Raw genomic sequence first — 18600 nt, 5'->3', positions numbered from 1 at the left:
CTAGAAGGATACGGTCAATAAACTTTTGGAGAACTCTAAATAGAAGACAGTGATGAAACAAAAGCAGAAAAAGTAGAATAAGCACTATCTTCAACAAAAAGAACTTTTAGTATGAATAAGTAGTAATAACTAAACACCCTCCTTTCCTTTTTCTCTCCTCCACCCCAAGACATCTAAGCAAAAGTTAGTGATAGTAAATCTGGTCAATATTTTTAAGCGCCTCATATTTTATTACACTTTAAAAGCAAGATAACGACAGCATAACTGCAGATATAAAGACAGAAGTAGTTTATGACAGAGGAATGCAGAATAAGTAGAAAGATGGAAAACTTAACAGGCAAGAAAAACACTACACCGTTACTGCGAAGTATATTGCAGGGAAATAATATTTTTAAAGATTATGGAGACTACAGTGTTATAATAAGTTCTGGTCTATGAGGAAACTCAACTATTGTATCATCAAGCCACGTATCCCTACAAATAATTAAACAGTATAAATTTTATTTATACAAGCAATCAGAAGACAACTTGCATTCAACAAATCAAAACTGAGGATCATTCATACTAATTGAGCATCACTTCAGAATGTAAATTTTACTGTTCTTTATGCCTAGAGATGGCAAAATTAAATGCATAATATCTGTTGATAATTAGTGACAGAATTAAAGAGATCAGTGGAAGCCTGTCTTTCTGTAAAGCGAGTCTTAGTTTCCATCCTAGAACCTACTTTTGACTTTTGTTTATGTGAAAACAAGTATTGCTTTTTGCATAGCACCACAGACACCAAACCCTCAGCATAAGCAAGTTCAGCACTGGCAACTTGAACTGTTTATCCTTCCAGTGAGCAGTAGTAGGTGTAAAAATTCATTCACGTTGATGACTTCATGGTTAAATGGAATGGAAACAGAAAGTACCCAGGAGTTCGATGCTGAGGTAATAAGTTTGGTAAGGGTTGGTGGGAGGCAATCATTAAAATAAAAAAGTTTCAGCATAATATTTCAGTATTCATGGATGAAAAGTTTGACAGAATTTGCACAAGTAGGACATCCTAAAACATATGTAGATTTTGAAATGGTATACTAAAAGGAGGAACTGGGACGTGAGAAAAAGAAAATGACTGCTAGAGGATGTTCTGGGAAAGGAATTAGCATGCCAAGAAGAACTTGGATATCCAGATACAAATAAGTTCACAGAAGTACAAGCAAAGCAAAGATTGAAATGGTTCATGTTTTTTCTGATTACTTTTTTAAAAATAATTTTGCATTAGAGAAAGGTATAGTATGCATGAGGTTGCCTTATTTCACTGTATACGTTTGTTTTCGTTTGAGCTAAAGTAAGTTTTCTAATCTTTCAGATAAACCTAATCTAAGTAACTTCACTTTCTCAAAGTCAGCTGCTTATTTTTGGACACTGTCTGTCTCTAGAAGTGATAACATTTAAAATTTATTATTATCACCAAAGTAAAGGGGCACTGGTATGCAGAAAGTCCATCACTTACAACTGTCCCTGAAGGTCATCGCCAAGTTGGCAGAATGCTGTAAGTGAAAGAGGTGAAAAAGGGGTGCATCTGCAGGGAGGAGCAGACAGGACAGGTAACCCAAAACTCATCAACACAATATTCTAGTCCATATATGTCACACGTGGCATACAACTGAGTTATCATGAGGGCCAAGCTCTCTTCTTTGATGGCTGTCAGACCTCATCTGTCTTTTTGCCACGATCCCAGACCCATGTGTTCCTGAATTCAGTTGCTGAGTCCACCTACTGCCTGCTGCTGAGTCCAGCCCAGGACCTTTGCCGACATCTGCTCTGCAGCATCAGTATGACATAGTCATCACAAGCAGGGAGGGCAATTTCATAGATGTGAATATACATTATTATTTTCTTATTAATATTATCATTAGTATTGTTTCATTAAAGCCGTTTTAATTTCCAACACGCAAGTCTCTTTTCCCTTTCCCATTTACTTGAGGAGGGAGAGGGAAGGGATTGAGACACAACTTCTCAGGTTTAGCTGCTGATCAAGCTGGGTGGGGCTCAACCATGACAATGATAGAAAATAAATTTTAGTATTCTTCTGTTCCCTGCCTTCCTAAAGGAGGGGACTGTTATAGTTCTGTTGTAAATTAGAGTCAGTTTTGTGACTAACTCAGTTGCTTTAAGTAACTTAATTTTTCTGAAAGCTAACTGAATCTTTTTGAGACAGTGTTCTTCTCTGAAGTGATAACACAGGGCACAGGGCATTGGTATGCAAAAAGGCCAATGCTTATACTTAACCAAGGCCATCTTTAAGCTGGTGGAAGGTGGCGGCACCTGCGAGGAGGGGGTGAATAGGGCAGGTGACCCTAAACTGATCAACAGGGTATCTATCTCATATACGTCATACTTGGTGTAAAATTGAGAGATCATTAGGGTCTCTCTCTCCTGCAATGGCCAACGTCCAGTGAAGACCTCATCCGTCTGGTTGTTCCTGATCCCATATCCATATGTTCCTGAATCCAGTTCCTGAGTCCAGCTCCCTGCTAGCCGTGGACCCATTCTCTTGTGTCTGCTGTGCAGCATTTGTGGTGACGTTTGGTCATTGAGGGGTGGGGCCATGGCCTCATATATCTGCATATATTTTACTACTTTCTAATTATTTTCATCATTATTATTAATAATATCATTTCATTAAAGCTGTAATTTTAGTTTATGATCTGCATGTCTTTTTCCACTCATTTTGCTCTCCCCTCTCCCTGCAGCGTGTGGAGGGGGAGGGATTTTGGAAGCTCAACTGCACTGTTTCAGCTGCCAAGATTAGCTGGGTGGACCTAAACTGTCACAAGGACACAATGCAACACAGTCCCTCACAGCATCCATAAACCATGCTGGATGGCTGACAGAGAAGATGAGGACTATAGAAGGAAGGTGGGAGTGGGAATAATTTGTGGAGAGTTTTTGTAGAGACATGGCTTGAGGAGAAGAGACGTGAGAAAATACAGCTGGTGAAATAATAACAGCCTCGTACAAGGCCACAGTCTCCCTGAGCAAGAAGTTAGGCGATAACAGGAGATAAAAACAGGACCTAGAAAAACCACAAACATCCTAGGAATGTAGCAATAGAGGCAGGGCTGACACTCTGTATCGGACCAATGATGAGCCTTACTTTTGTAATATGTATGAGCCTTATTACTGCTATTATAAAAGCATGCCTATCGTATCAATAAATCGAGACTTGTTGATCATCATCGGATGTGCTTGTCTCCCATCGACTCCGTCAATAATTAAAGCATCCACCTCTTCATCCCTCATGCCTTCATCCCTCCTAGTGCAACACAAAGGGTCTCCAGGGAGCAGTGCCCAGGCTGTCCAACAGACGGCAAGCCACAAAAAAATCCCCTGAAAGTGTATTAGTATGGAACTTATTACTTTTAATACTGCATGGTTTCACAGGTGTTTATAGTCAGTGCCTACTCGTGTATCACCCAGCACTGTTGTAAACACAACACTTGGTGATCACCAAGGAAAGGTAATTTTTACTTGTAGCTATGCGAATCAGACAGTAAGCAGACTGAGACCAATATCACACAAGTTTGTTGTCTGAGACTCTAGAAGCATGAAATCTAAGGACCCCTGTACTGGAAAGGATTCTCATTAAATAAGGAATGAGTGAAAGAACAAACCAAAACCTGTTTACATGAGCTTTACTCTCAGTATGAAAGGTAGAGAACAAACAGAATAGCAGCTCTGAGATGTGAAACCTGTAATATCAGCACAAGGCAAACAAAGAAAAGATATTTTAGAAATCATGTCAGCACACAGGAATTCCTACTCTGTGTAGAATAGAATTAAGCACAAATTCTTTTCATCTAAAGACTAATAAGGACTGACAAAGTGGTGCTGAGTCAGACTTCTTTTGGTAACAGAGAGAGAGAACTGTACTATGATTGTTTAATTCTGCTTTCAAGACACATTTTAATGAAAGCTCATTACCAATGGCCCACACTGCAGACTGTTTATGTGAAGCCTGCATGATACATTGTGCTACCTATTTAGCTGGCAGCCCTTATAAGACTGCATCACTTAACATGATCTCGTAAGCAATCACAATGGAGACTGACTGTATCTATTCATCTTCCAGTCCGTTTTAGTAACCTGATCGACATAGAAGAAATTATTCCTTATCTCTCAATAAAATAAGGCTTTGCAAACAAAAAAAAAGGTGAAGTAGGTTAATCCAGCATTGATTATTTAAGACACATTAATAATTGATTATTTAGCGGTCTCCATGTCTGCAAGACTCTCAAAATGTTTTAAATTATTCTCAGTACAAATATTGGAAACCAAAATAAATTTAGGACTATCATAAGGTGGAGATACCCTAACATTCTGCAGTAGAAAGCAATTAGCTTTCTAAGAAACTTGCATTAGTCTCTAATATCTTCCTTTGAATGCACGTGGCAGCTGGCTTGATATTTTACTCTCAATTTAGTCATGTAGCAAAGTGGTCATCTTAATCACTTAAGGAAACTGTAGCACTTCTCATCATGGAAGACCTTTTTCCTCCTTATCAAAATTTATTTTAAACATAGTTTTAATTCCATAATTAAGTTTCATATTAGATAATTTTAATACAGAAAAGAGATTAAGCAGTGTGTTTTCTAGTTCAAACATTTCTTTATAAGAAATCTTATCTTCACTGCTACAGATTTGGCTTCCGCTTGCTTGCTAATAGAGTACTCTAAAGCAATTTACGTTGAAATATCTCAGTAGGCTGCATGGGAGAAAACAGAGAAATCTAGCAGAAGTATTATCCAACAATCTAGAAGTACTGCAGGAGAATGCATGGTCCAAACTTTGTTGATCATCTTCACAGCTAGAATCTGACTGTAATTATGATGTATCCACTAACATAAACCACAACATATTAACTTCCATTCTGGTAACCTCTCAAATAATTACCCAAAAGAGTGGACAATATTTAAACTTTTTCAGAGCAGCTTCACAGAGAAAAGAACATTTTTTTCCTTTTGAAACACTGCAATTCCGCCTTCTTCATCTATTTCTTCCTAAATATAGACTAGCCTCTAGCCTTTTTTCATTACTGTACACCCTGCGGATGAAAGGATTAGTTCCTCATTTAAGTCCAAGTCAGAACTTCTATTTACTTTTAACAACACATCTAAATGAACTCCAAAGCTAAAAGAATAGTCTGGACAATGCCTCCAGTAGCTGAGAGAAGTCAAACAAAATGAAGCATTGTTTCCTTTGGGGGGCTTAGCCTATCTCAGGTGTTTTTGCACTGTAAAATCAGCAACTATTAAGCTTGTACAGTAAAAAAAAAAAAAGAAAGAATATAAAACAAACTATTTAGCAAAACTCTAACTTAAGGATTTCTGAAATACTAAGTTCTGAAGCATGTATCAATATCTGTACAACATTGACGAATTAATGCTACTCAAATTCCTGATAATGCTTTTATCTGACTACTGTTAGCTTCTAAAGTTGCATTCAGGAGAAATAAAACAGGTGACATTTTTTGGTTTTGTTCTGTTTGTTTGTTTGTGTTTTGTTTGGCTTGTTTTGGTTTGTTTTTCTTTTTTTTTTAATTAGAGCAGCAAATCCATACTGATAATGGAATGAACTTAAATTTTCTGCTTACTTGTTAAACTAGATATCTTACGTATTCAATGCATGCTATCCTCAGAATGTGTGACTAATGAGGTGAAAAGTATGTCTTTCATTCTCTTATGTTTTGTGTTTTTCCATTTAATCTAATTTCACATTAGCACAATATTGTTATACACACGCACATTCTGAATAAAATGAGGTACAGATACTCCCTGCCAGGGTTACAACTTGCTCTTTTTCGTAGAGTAGGAAAGAACAAAAATCTAATTGCCATTTGGTTTCAACAGAAACACAGCTGAACCTATCATTACCTACAAAACCTGCACAATTAATACATAAGTGACCAAAAGTTTTGGATACTATTACGAAACGTGTTAACACTATTTGCACATTTTTCCTCACTGAATTCTCTTCATGATGATAACAGTAATCACGTCTTATTTCTGTAGATTAGTTCAACTTTCTCTATAATCAATTTCTTGTGATTTTCACAAGTACTCCGTACAAGAAAAATACAGGTGTATGTGTAGTCCCAGAAAAAAACATTCCCTGTTTCTTTTTGTTCTTGCATTGCATCACCTTTCTACATATGAAAACACATGACTGCAAACATGACTGCAAACATGACCTGGTTCTAGTAATGTTGAGGAGAATGCCGCTAAAGAAAATTATTTTTTAAAAATATTGTTCTTATTATATTTAATAGTCTGATCTCAGCCAGAAAACTACATCTGTTTGGGGCAAGGGGTTCTAATTTTATTGCAGAACTGGCAGTTGTCTGACAGAAGACCTCCCCCTCCCAAACTCCAAAGGAACAGTTAACAGCATGGATCTCTGCAATACGAGATACCACATATTTTATCTTGGAAAGAACAACAAAATGCATAAATTATACGTGTTAAAAAAAAAAAAAGAAACCAACCCTACAAATTGATTATTCTAGTTTTTAGTGGAAGACTTTTATTTAACATCTAAGATGTGATAAAGTAGCTGTTAGAGATAATTAGTCCCAGAAGAAAAGTATATAGCATTGGAACAGACAAAAAACTTTTCACATATTTTTTAATATTATGGGATTTCTACCATTAATACACACACCTCACAGTTCCAGTAAATTCCAACACACATTATTTCACGGACACAGTAGAACAGAAGTGTTCATATCTGGCAACTCACAAACAAGAATGTGGTGCAGATAGGTACACTAAGTACTGGCTTATTTACCCTCAATAAAAAAATATTCAAAAAAAAAACCCACAACACTCAAATGTGTTGAGTGATAGATGTAAAAATAATAATTATAACTATATCTTTGTGTGAAGTATTTTACTTTTTTACACATAAATTTAGTATTCCTGTCTTGAATCAGCTTTAAAGACAGTTTGAAAGAACACCAAAGTGCAGCTTGCCTCAAGAACTTTTCAGATTAAAAAGTGAAATGATGTTTTTATATTCAGAAGACCATCTGAAGACTCAGAAGACAGAAGTTTAATGCCCCACTAATATAAAATATACTGAAAGGAAGGTTTAAAAACCTGCTTTAATGCCAGTTGTCTTTTTATATATTGGAAGCAGCATGTTGATACACATCAATGCAGAACCACAACCTCATTTTGCAGAACAGTCTTTGGTAAGAAGCATGATTAGATTTTACTCAAATAACAAAATAGAACTCAGCTGAATATTCCACATTGTAACATTCTTAAGCAACGATTTTTCAATAAGGCTCATATCAACAAGAGAATCTCTTACACATATTCAACCAAAGTCCCACAGACAGAATACTTGCATTTAAAAAAATGGAAAAAAATCTATATTTCTACAGTAAAGGAATCTTCCTTGACTACGTTCTTGCATGAGAATACATACTTTCAATTCACCTTCTAGCAGAAACAGATGCTCTTTAGAAAACAGAAATTTAACATCACTTCGCAAAATTGTATTTACTCTATTATCTTACAAAATTTTAATATTGTTTGGACAGCATATGGTGAATATAAACATAATCTCATTAACATGTCAATAAATGTTTAAATGAATACTAAAAAAAAAATAGAATCCACTAATATATATCTTCCACATTCACTTATGCTAATTCTCAGCTTTCTGTAAGGCATAAAATTAATAGAGCATTGGCACGCTGGCAGGTAGTTGTAATTACCTTCTCGTGTTTCAGGAGGCATTTGAGAATCATTTAAGAGCAAAGGATGAATGATGTTCCAGTAAAGCCTACTAAATCAATGCAAAGACACAAGAGCAGCAGAGGCAAACAGGCTGACCAAAGCCTGAGCACCCACAAAGACGATTAAAAAAATACTGTTTGATACAGCTACTTACATCATGGCCTACAAGGTCTGTCTGTGTGGATTTATCTGCTTGGGAAGCAAGAGCCTTCTGAAAGCACTGAGCCTTTTCCTGTAAAACAAAATAACATATCATAGGTGAGTCATATTTTTCCTCAACGGATTTAGCATCTATAAATATCCAGATAAGTTCAGAACTCATACATAGACAATTGTTCAGAAATGGATTTGTTATGGCCCTGTTCTCATTGGGAGTTTGATTTCCTTACTGCTATTTCCTTTTATCAATTTATCTTTCTCTTAAACAGAAACTTTTGGATGCATGAAGTCCACCTATGAGGCAAAGCTGGGCTTATAAGAAGGACGTCACTGGAGCATGATGCAAAGCAACCTTCTTTCAGAGCAGATACGGGTATATAGCACTGGGCAGCAGCAGCGACTCTTGCAAACACCAGAACCATTCCAATAGCAAAGAAACCACTTTTTTAAAGAAACATTAAGGAACATGCAAACTCCACCATGTATCATAATGCTGAGATGACTTCCCCCTTGCCCAATGCAAACACGTTAGCAAAGCCTTAAACATTTCTTGGCTCATTATACTGATTTCTGCTTTTCCTATCCTTGTCCCTCTGAATCTCAATAATTTTTGAACAAGAACCTTGAAGATGAGGAGGGTTGCAGATATCACTCTACAATAAGCAACAACAACCTGAGGACGGTTATTGAAGCAAACTCATGCAATGCAACTCGAGACTGAAGATTAATTGATGACCATTCAACAGTTGTTCGATGTTCGCACAATCAAAAAAGCTCAACAAATGGGTGATGCACAAGCTGAATGAAAATTCAAAAAATGACATTACAAAGTCTGCTCTGTGCTTCTTTTGCACAACAAAACCAATCAATTACCTGATTGCACTGTGACATGTGACAAAAAAATAATGCATTCTACACCACAACCGATGATGTTCTGTGCAACAGCTGCACTAAGGCAAAAGACCAGAGCACTTCCCCAAAATGAAGCTACATCAAAAGAAGGTTATGGCCACTATTCAGTGGTTGGCAAAAAAAAATATCCACTGCAACTTCTTGAATCATGGAAAAAACATCACAGCAGAGAATCACAGAATCATAGAATCACCAGGTTGGAAAGGACCCACTGGATCATCGAGTCCAACCATTCCTAACACTCCCTTAAACTATGTCCCTAAGCACTTCATCAACCTGTTCCTTAAACACCTCCAGGGAAGGTGACTCGACTACCTCCCTGGGCAGCCTGTTCCAGTGCCCGATGACTCTTTCTGTGAAGAATTTTTTTCTGATATCCAGCCTGAACCTCCCCTGGCGGAGCTTCAGGCCATTCCCCCTTGTCCTGTCCTCCGTCACTTGGGAGAAGAGGCCAGCTCCCTCCTCTCCACAGCCTCCTCTCAGGTAGTTGTAGAGAGCAATAAGGTCTCCCCTCAGCCTCCTCTTCTCCAGGCTAAACAACCCCATCTCTCTCAGCCGCTTCTCATAAGACTTGTTCTCCAGCCCCCTCAGCAGCTTCGTTGCTCTTCTCTGGACATGCTTCAGAGCCTCAACATCCTTCTTGTGGTGAGGGGCCCAGAACTGAACACAGTACTCAAGGTGCGGTCTCACCAGTGCTGAGTACAGAGGGAGAATAACCTCCCTGGACCTGCTGGTCACACCGTTTCTGATACAAGCCAAGATGCCATTGGCCTTCTTGGCCACCTGGGCACACTGCTGGCTCATGTTCAGTCGGCTGTCAACAATTACCCCCAGGTCCTTCTCCTCCGTAAAGCTCTACAGCTGCTCTTCCCCCACTCTGTAGCACTGCATAGGGTTGTTGTGCCCCAAGTGCAGTACCCGGCCTTTGGCCTTGTTGAACCTCATGCCATTGGCCTCAGCCCAGCGGTCCAGCCTGTTCAGATCCCTTTGCAGAGCCTCCCTACCCTCCAGCAGATCGACACTTCCACCCAGCTTAGTGTCATCCGCTAACTTGCTGAGGGTGCACTCAATGCCTTCATCCAGGTCATTGATAAAGACATTGAACAGGGCTGGACCCAGTACTGAGCCCTGAGGAACCCCACTTGTGACTGGCCTCCAGCTGGAGTTAACTCCATTGACCACCACTCTCTGGGCCCGGCCATCCAACCAGTTTTCAACCCAGGAGAGTGTGCGCCTGTCCAGGCCAGAGGCTGACAGTTTCTGAAGCAGAATGCTGTGAGAAACTGTGTCAAAGGCTTTACTGAAGTCCAAGAAGACTACATCCATAGCCTCTCTCCCCATCCAGTAGTCATTTTGTCACAGAAGGCGATCAGGTGAGTTTGGCAAGATCTGCCTTTTGTAAACCCATGTTGACTGGGCCTGATCACCCGGTTCTTTTGCATGTGCTTCATGATAGCACTCAAGATTACCTGTTCAATGACTTTCCCCGGCACTGAGGTGAGGCTGACAGGCCTGTAGTTCCCTGGATCCTCCCTGCAACCCTTCTTGTAGATGGGCACAGCATTAGCCAGCCTCCAGTCTAGTGGAACTTCCCCAGTCAGCCAGGACCGCTGGAAGATGATGAAAAGGGGTTTGGAAAGAACATCTGCCAGCTCCTTCAATACTGTTGGGTGGATCCCATCCGGCCCCATAGACTTGTGGGTGTCCAGCTGGGCAAGCAAGTCTCTAACTGCCTCCTCTTGGATCATGGGAGCCTCATTCTGCTCCTCTAGCTCCTGGATTTGTTCACAGAGGGTACAACATTCCTTGCTATTAAAGACTGAGGCAAAGAAGGCACTAAGTACCTCAGCCTTGTCCTTAACCCCTGTCACTATTGTTCCTTCTTCATCCAATAGGGACTGAATATTCTCCCTAATCCTCCTTTTCTTGTTGATGTATTTGTAGAAAGATTTTTTATTATCTTTCAGACTTAGCCAATTTGATTTCTAGTTGGGCCTTAGCCCTCCTGATTTTTTCCCTGCATGATCTCACTTCCTCCCTGTAGCCCACCCAAGATGCCTGCCCTTTCCTCCAAAGCTCATAGACCTTCTTCTTTTTGATGCATCCCAAAATCTCCCTGCTCCACCAAGCTGGCTTTTTCCCCTGCCGGCTGCTTTTCTGGAACACAGGGATAGCTTGCTCCTGAGCTGCTAGGATTTCATTTTTTAAGAGCACCCAGCCCTCGTGGGCTCCCTTGCCCTGAAGGACTGTCTCCCATGGGACTTTGCCAAACAACCTTCTGAAGCATTGCCAGGAAATCGACAAATGCACCAAGAACCACAATGTTTACACCCAGCACTGGTAAATCAAAAAGGACTAATTCTTCTCCATAACACCATTTGATTGCATTTCTCATCCATGATTTTGCAGAAGCTGCACAAACTGGGCTACAAAACTCTACCTCACCCCACTTCCTCACTAGATCTCTCTACCACCAGTTACAACATTTTCCAGCATCTTAACAACTTCCTTCAAGAGAAGGATTTCCACAAGCAAGCAGCAGTTCAAAATGCCTCCAAAGAATCCATTAGTTCCAGGACTCCAGAATTCTAATCTATTGGAATAAATAAATTTGTTTCTTATTGGCAGCAACATGCAGATTCTAACTGTTCTCATTTTGATTAGTAAATTTTGTTCTATGCTGACATACACTGCTTTAAAGTTGCTAGTTAAAACCAGCAATTATTTTTGCACCAACCTAATATTTAATCTTATTTCCAGCAATGCAGCAAGTCTGCAGAAAGTTTAAAATCATGGAGATTAATATTTTCCATGCAGTAATGTAGACAACTTACAGTTTGACAGAAAATAGCGTTTTACTAGAAAAGGTTACTCATACTTAATTGCTATTCTGTTTCATCCCAGTTATGTTCCCCTAACTTGCACTACTTTATTTCTAGAATTCTTATCGCCAGAGTAAAGTCACTGTTTCAAAAGACGTACCTTTGCTTATGAAAAAATTTTAGTAATATTAAAGGTATTAAATATCAAAACCTATTATAATATGTTCTTTCCAACATAAAAACTTCTAAAAATGATAAGTTGATACTTTAAATATAATTTCATGCTGCATTGACTACATCAATACTCAGACTTTATACTGATATAATATGGCAAAATTCTGGAGAAAAATTGTTACACTTTATTCTGGTTTGAGCTAAAGCAGAACCAATTTCCTAACTTTTCAGTTAAGCTTCTTCTAATTCACTTCATTTTCTGAAAGTTAAGAGTATGTTTTTCAGGCAGTGTCTGTCTCTAGAGGTGATAATGCTCAATGTTTATAGTTACAAAGAAATTAATGGGGCACTGGTAGCAGAAATGCCATTGTTATAAGCACTTAATGCTATAGAAACCAAGGCAATCCTCAATGTGTTGGTAGAACACTGTAAATGAAAGGAGCAAAGAGGGTCGCACCTGCAGGGAGGGGCAGACAGAACAGGCAACCCAAAACTGACCAACAGAGTATTTCATTCCATAAATGTCACACTCAGTATAAAGCTAAGGGATCATGAGGGTCAAGCTCTCTTCTTTGATGGTCGATGTCCAGTGAGGACCTCATCCATCTGTGTGCTCCCGATCCATGTGGTCCGGAATCCAGCTCCCATCTGCTGCTGAGTCCAGTCTGGGACTTTCCCTGTGCCTGCCCTGTAGCACCAGTAGTGATATAGAGTAATCAAGCAGTTCAATTTCACATATTTGTGTATATTTTATTATTTTCTTATTTATATTAGTTTATATAGTTTCCAACCCACAAGTCTCTTCTTCATTTCCTTTTCCCCTCTCCCTGTGGAGGCGTGGAAACTGGGACCACAAGCCAGGGCAAGGGAGAGAGGGAGAGACACATTGTCATGTGAATTTTAGAGCTATAAAGTATAACATACTATACAAGCCAAGCTAAATGCAAAACTTCAGTGTAACTGTTTCTGTAAAAGTATAGTGGTTCTTCACACAAAAACACATATTACTCCTATTCTACAACAAAGAAAAAGTATAAACTGACACTACTGTCATTTTACTACATTATAATCCACTGTAAATATTTGGAAACATTCCCTAAATATTTACCACACTATTTGCTTTTGGCCATAGATTTACTATTCACATACAGCAAAGCATTTCAGACACAGATCTCAGCTCATGAGCTACAACTGCAGGAAGGTCCTATTCACCAACAAAGAAAGGGATTTGCACCTTTGCTCAAATACTTTGTTTTCAAAATCGTACTAAAAATAGTTACTTTAAATGAGTTTACATCCAGGCATCAGTTAATTTTGGTTTTGCAAATGTTTTACCTAGGATGCAGTTTGATGTGAGTCCGCACAGTCACTTTGCTCTTTGGCCTTAGAACAGATAACATTCACTGTTGGGGGAATGCAACAGTTTGCGGCACTAAGCAAGAGGCAGTCTGGAAAGGTAGGCAACCCTTTGCATTCGCTTTTTATTAAGCTAATACAAATGGGAAAGTCTAACTAAATTCCAAGTGCCCAGGTACCGAAAAAGGACTTCTGGAATTAATAGCCTGTCCGTTTTTCTCAGCTACAGCAAATCAACCAAGTAAAGATCTTTAGAAGCCAAGCAGCATACTTTAACATTAATTCATAACAAAGAAAGCAGTTACCTGGACATTATTTTCCTATAGCAGCCTCCAATTACTATCATATCACTATACCTAGAGACTGTTACTATAATGAACTAACATTTTAAAGCAATTTTTCAAATTCTGAAGCTTCCTTGAGACTTTCCTGCCATTTTAAAACACTAAAGTTATCTTCTTTCAGAGTCCTCCTAGGTGCTTCCTTAACGCCCGTATTTTTTCTTTTGAGACGCTTCATAGAATCACAGAAGTTTAAGTAGTCCCATCATCATGCTTTGTGCCCTTTCACTGCATGTATCAAAGAAGAATCAGCTGCACCTTCCCTATAACATATCAGGTAGTAAAAAGTCTGCAAATAGAGCCTTCCTTTTCCTCCTTCTTTACAGGGTAAACACAAAACAGGTGACGTTGCCTCTCTCTGTAATGTCAGGTGCTCTGGCTCCATAAGCACCTTAAGTCATCCGGTGAAAGGAAACTCTAAAGACGAAACAGGGATGCTTTTTTTTCGAGGTACTTTTAGATTTTTAAAATCAGACAAGCAGAGGCCTTTTGTGTGACTTTAAAACAGAGCATAAACGAACATCTTTTCTTATCCTTCCGTGTGTTGTTAATTCTCTCCTATAAATAGCATTAAGAGTACACTTGCAAGGTGACAAGGATTAGAACACGAAAAATTCTCATACCCTAGGTTCATCCTAATTAGCAAAAAGCAAGAAGAGCTGTTGGCAATTTTTTAAGTCAGATAACTCATAGTAACATTTCCAGCAACATTCATTGCAATCCCTCTCTCTCGCATATCTGTGTGCTTGTGAGAGTGCATGTGCTTGGGAGAGAACAATGTGGAAGGACATGTTCTCCACCATTTGACACTGCTGCTTAAATCATTGAGATTAATAACTAAATCATTTCAACAGTCCTAATGAAAATCAGTAGACCATGATCAACAGAATGATTCCTTCACATGTAGTTCATATCTCCAACTACTGCTAGTACAAGTGTCATTACTTACATACTTTACATATTTATTACTACATTTGTAATAAGTCCTCAAAAGGTGCTGAAATAGGAAGATAACAGGTGTGAGCTGATCACATGCATGCAAAAACATTACAGATAAAATAGGGCTAAGTGAAACATAAGATAAAATTAGTAAGTGAAAAATGTGCTCTGTCTTCACATCTGACAGCTACCAGACAAAGCAGAGTCAATTACTATCCGACTACTTATGTTTAGGAAGTCAATATAGATTAATACATCTTGAAAGACATTACTGGCTTTTTACAGTGTTCTTTATCTGAACAGAAAAGCATTACAACAATTTTCACAGCTTTGACTGTGAACAGGTCAAAGTTATTTTTTGCAACCATTCTCTTAGTTTTCCTACTGTGTCATACAGCACAGTAACCACTTCTCATTGATTAAATGCAAATTCCAAAAAGAAATTTCTGGAAAATTACCTTGGATGATCATACTAAATCAAACAGTAAAACTTATTGTTCTAGTTATTTTGGAGGAATTGTGAGTATGTTAGCCACTAGAGCTGTGACTTTCATTACTTAAGATTCTAGGTGGTCTAGTTCATAACATTAAATAAAAGATATTTTGTGTTCCCTAACAGCTGTTGCACCTTTATTCTTACTTCTATTAAAAAAAAAATCTCACAACTTAACTTTTCACATTCAAATCTCGTCATACTCAAATAAGTCAACCTCTCTTTCCTACAGTCTGCACAGGTGCCTGGGCAACTATATGAAGACAGATCTGTTTTATTTGGGTTTTCCCTCAGCATACATGCCGAATAGCCTACAATTGTTGGCATCAGCACTGCAGACAGATTTACAACTTATGTGCTATCATTTCCCTTGCTTCAGGCATTTACCCCTCTGTGAAAAACAATTTATGTTTCCCACAGAGCTCGGGGAGAAAAGCTTTCTTACAGAAGACTTATAAAAATGCAAAGTCTTTTAATTCTGATGTGCTTTGGGATTAAACTTAATCAACAGCAGTGGTTAGGCAATGAGAGCAAAGGAATAACAAGTAGCACGAAAGTCTGCTCTTCAACATCTATTCTGTCTAATTGGCTGGCTACAATAAGCTACAGAATAGACTATATGACAGTTATTTCCATAGAAATTGAGTCCCTATTGGTATGAATTTCCTTTGGGGGAGAAAACTTAATATATACTGCATAGTTCTGGTGATCGGCTGTGGTATAGCTAAATCACATCACACTTGAAAAATGCTTTGTGAAGCCCAGCAAAAAGCCCAGCTCTCTCTCAATCATAGGCTAAGAAAGCAGATACAGCACGGTTCAACACTGAACAGATAAAGTACTAAAAACTAAAGCTAAAAAGCCACAACTTAGACGCATTATTCTGGAATCACAGTGGCAAATTGGCTGTGATTATCCCCAAGGGGACTATCCATCATTCTGGGAAAAAAAAAAAAAAAAAAAAAAAAAAGGACAACTTGGTGGGAATGCACCCAAGTACGCTCAAGTAGAGGTTTCATTGAGGGTTATAGTTCTGTTAAATCTCTGTGAATGAAATGACCAAAAGAACACAGAATTTCAGTGAACCGTTTCATAGCTTTCACATAAGATTTATACAAACCAAAACAGTTTTTCAGTTATCACATTAGACTTTTTTTAGGAAACACAATGGCAAAGTCCTATGAATATGCTAAGTATAGAATCCGGAATGAAAGATGACATCTCTTCTGCCTTGATTTTTTCAAAACACAGTAAGCAGGTGTGAATCAAGAAAGACTAAGACAAGTCTGTCTCCAAGCAGTTTACAGCACATTAACAATTAGTTACTGCCTAGTTTTAATACATCTAATGAAAAAAAACCCAACTTCTAAAAATGCAATCACTTCATAATAGCACTTTGAGGATGAACAATATTTAGGAAGATTTCAAATCTTAATAGGATTACGAGACCCACTATAGTCATGGCAGCAACTCTTACTCGCAAAGAAAATTACAAACCATACATTCATATATAGTCCTGACATGGCTGTGAATGCTTTCAATAATGCAATTGCATTAATTGCAATAATGCAATAAAAAACCAGCTGGTCACATTTCATTAATATGGCCATAACAAATGATGTCAATCTTAATAGCCGCTTCAAACACCATCACCCCCCCCCAAACTGAGAAAGTTATTGATAATAAAGAAAAAACAAGCAGTAGTGCAGTCATAAAACCCGTCAAAAGCCTGACACATCAAGCATAGTCATTAAAGCAGAAATTACCACTACAATTACAGTTTTGAGCTTTTAATAAGCATTGCAGTTAGTCTTAATTTGTCTTAGTTAGTCTTAATTTGTTGCATCCAGATGCCCAAGAAGATATCCTAAGTCTTATACTAGCTCAGCTAATAAAGAATTAGTTTAATTTTAACCCTTATATCCTTAGATTATGACTGCTGAACCACTGCTAGGACCACCCAGACAAATGCAATTCTGTACCAAAGGATAAGACACAACAGTCAAGACTGGGAGACAATATTGTCCCAGTTTGATAACTCAAAAATTGTGATACAAGGACACTAATCCTTACAGCAGCAAAATAAAAAAAAAAAAATACCAATTAGTGCTATTGACTTGATCTTCCTAAAATATTTGAAGAAAAATAGTCAATAAGTGATTTAATTTGGAAGGTCATGTGTGAAGCCACCTGCAGAGTTATGGAGCGCTGCACAGATCCTCTGTCCAAGCCTTATACCCTATGCATAAAAGCAGTCTTCCTCATTAAACTTCAACATATTTGCTTTAGATATTAATTTCTGGGCTTCATTATCTTCTCAGAGCCCACAGTGAACAGTATTCAGTACAATCACATGCAAATTTACTGCAAAGCAAGACTATGTATTTAGGTTCAAAGATCCAACTTGCAAACCTTCAATTCACAGTATTAGTATTTTTTCTAAATGGACATCACAGATACATCAGTGAAAATTCTCTTCAGTTAGTTGTTATCCAACCAGCTGTAAAATACTTTAATTTTCCTCATTTATGCTGCGCTTTTCCTAAGTTTACTAGCTGAAAATAGAGATGAGACATGTAAAGTCTCTATTTAAATTGCTTACAAGCCAAACATACCAGTGTTTATGTTCTTTAGAAACAACTGCAAGTTAGAAAATTACTATTGTAAACTTTAAACAAGGAAATAAACAATACTTATTCCCAGTATTTGTTGTGGGAGCATTACAGCACCTTTCTCATAGCATAGTGAGAATTAACCCTTCCAAGAAATTAGATTAGGACAAAGTGAATAGACAGATTATACCTGCACTTCGCTTTCATTACAGTACACCGCTACAACACTGGCTCTCGTTGGTACGCTCATGATTCAGCTGGCAGAGTTGTGCTGTCATACAACACAAAAACTAACATGAAAATGAACGCAAACCTGTCAACTCTGGTAAACAAAAAAGAAGCACACAGCTCATAAACCTTTTCCCCCCTTTCTTTATCCCCTTTTAGAGCAACCACATTTATCACTTCCATGGCGCACATGATTTTAAATACTGCCAGGTTCTGCATGGATACACAAAGAGAATTTCACAGTCTGTTCCAAAACATCTGTTTTGGAATGGTTTTATTCTTTTCATAACTTCTTCCACGTTTTTCTGGTGACTATCAGTATTCACTGAAGGAAGAACTCTGATTAAACAAATACAATACAAAATAGCAGCATTATGAAAATCCTGTAGCAATAACTAACAGATGATTCCTCAAGACATTCAACACGAGGTTTTACTTATGGAATTAATTTTGTTAACTTTCAAAAGTATTAAAGGCATTCATTAACTTTTTGTTATGGTTTTCTCCTCTGCCATGTTAAAATGGTACCATTACACACTTTGACTTTTAGGCCTCTAAGTGGAGATGTTCATTGCTTATCAGATGTTTCCTTTGGTTTCAGACTTCCTTTCCCTCTGTGCACGCAGGGACATTCATGGGATGTGATTAATGACAATGCCAGCCACTATGCACATAGATTTAATGACAGATGCATTAGTCAGAGTGCAGGAATCATTAACTCAGCTTATTCCAAATTGCAACTGATGTTTATTGAAGGCTTCTGGCATTAAT

The 18600-nt window shown here is 38.1% G+C and overlaps 1 protein-coding gene across 9 annotated transcripts in view; it reads right to left on the bottom strand.

Moving 5' to 3' along the window:
• The window catches only part of CCSER1 (coiled-coil serine rich protein 1), a 695806-nt gene that overhangs the window by 248529 nt on the left and 428677 nt on the right, over positions 1 to 18600 (bottom strand). For all 9 annotated transcript variants that reach the window (XM_054065343.1, XM_054065342.1, XM_054065341.1 and 6 more), the window contains one exon: positions 7948 to 8025. In XM_054065343.1, the coding sequence (XP_053921318.1) occupies positions 7948 to 8025 (78 nt within the window). The remainder of the gene's footprint in view (positions 1 to 7947; positions 8026 to 18600) is intronic.

Source organism: Cuculus canorus, chromosome 4 (genome assembly GCF_017976375.1).
Source record: "Cuculus canorus isolate bCucCan1 chromosome 4, bCucCan1.pri, whole genome shotgun sequence".
NCBI classification, from domain to species: Eukaryota; Metazoa; Chordata; class Aves; order Cuculiformes; family Cuculidae; genus Cuculus; species Cuculus canorus.
The sequence above is the reverse complement of the archived record's forward strand: the minus strand, read 5'-3'. Positions and strand labels throughout refer to the sequence as shown.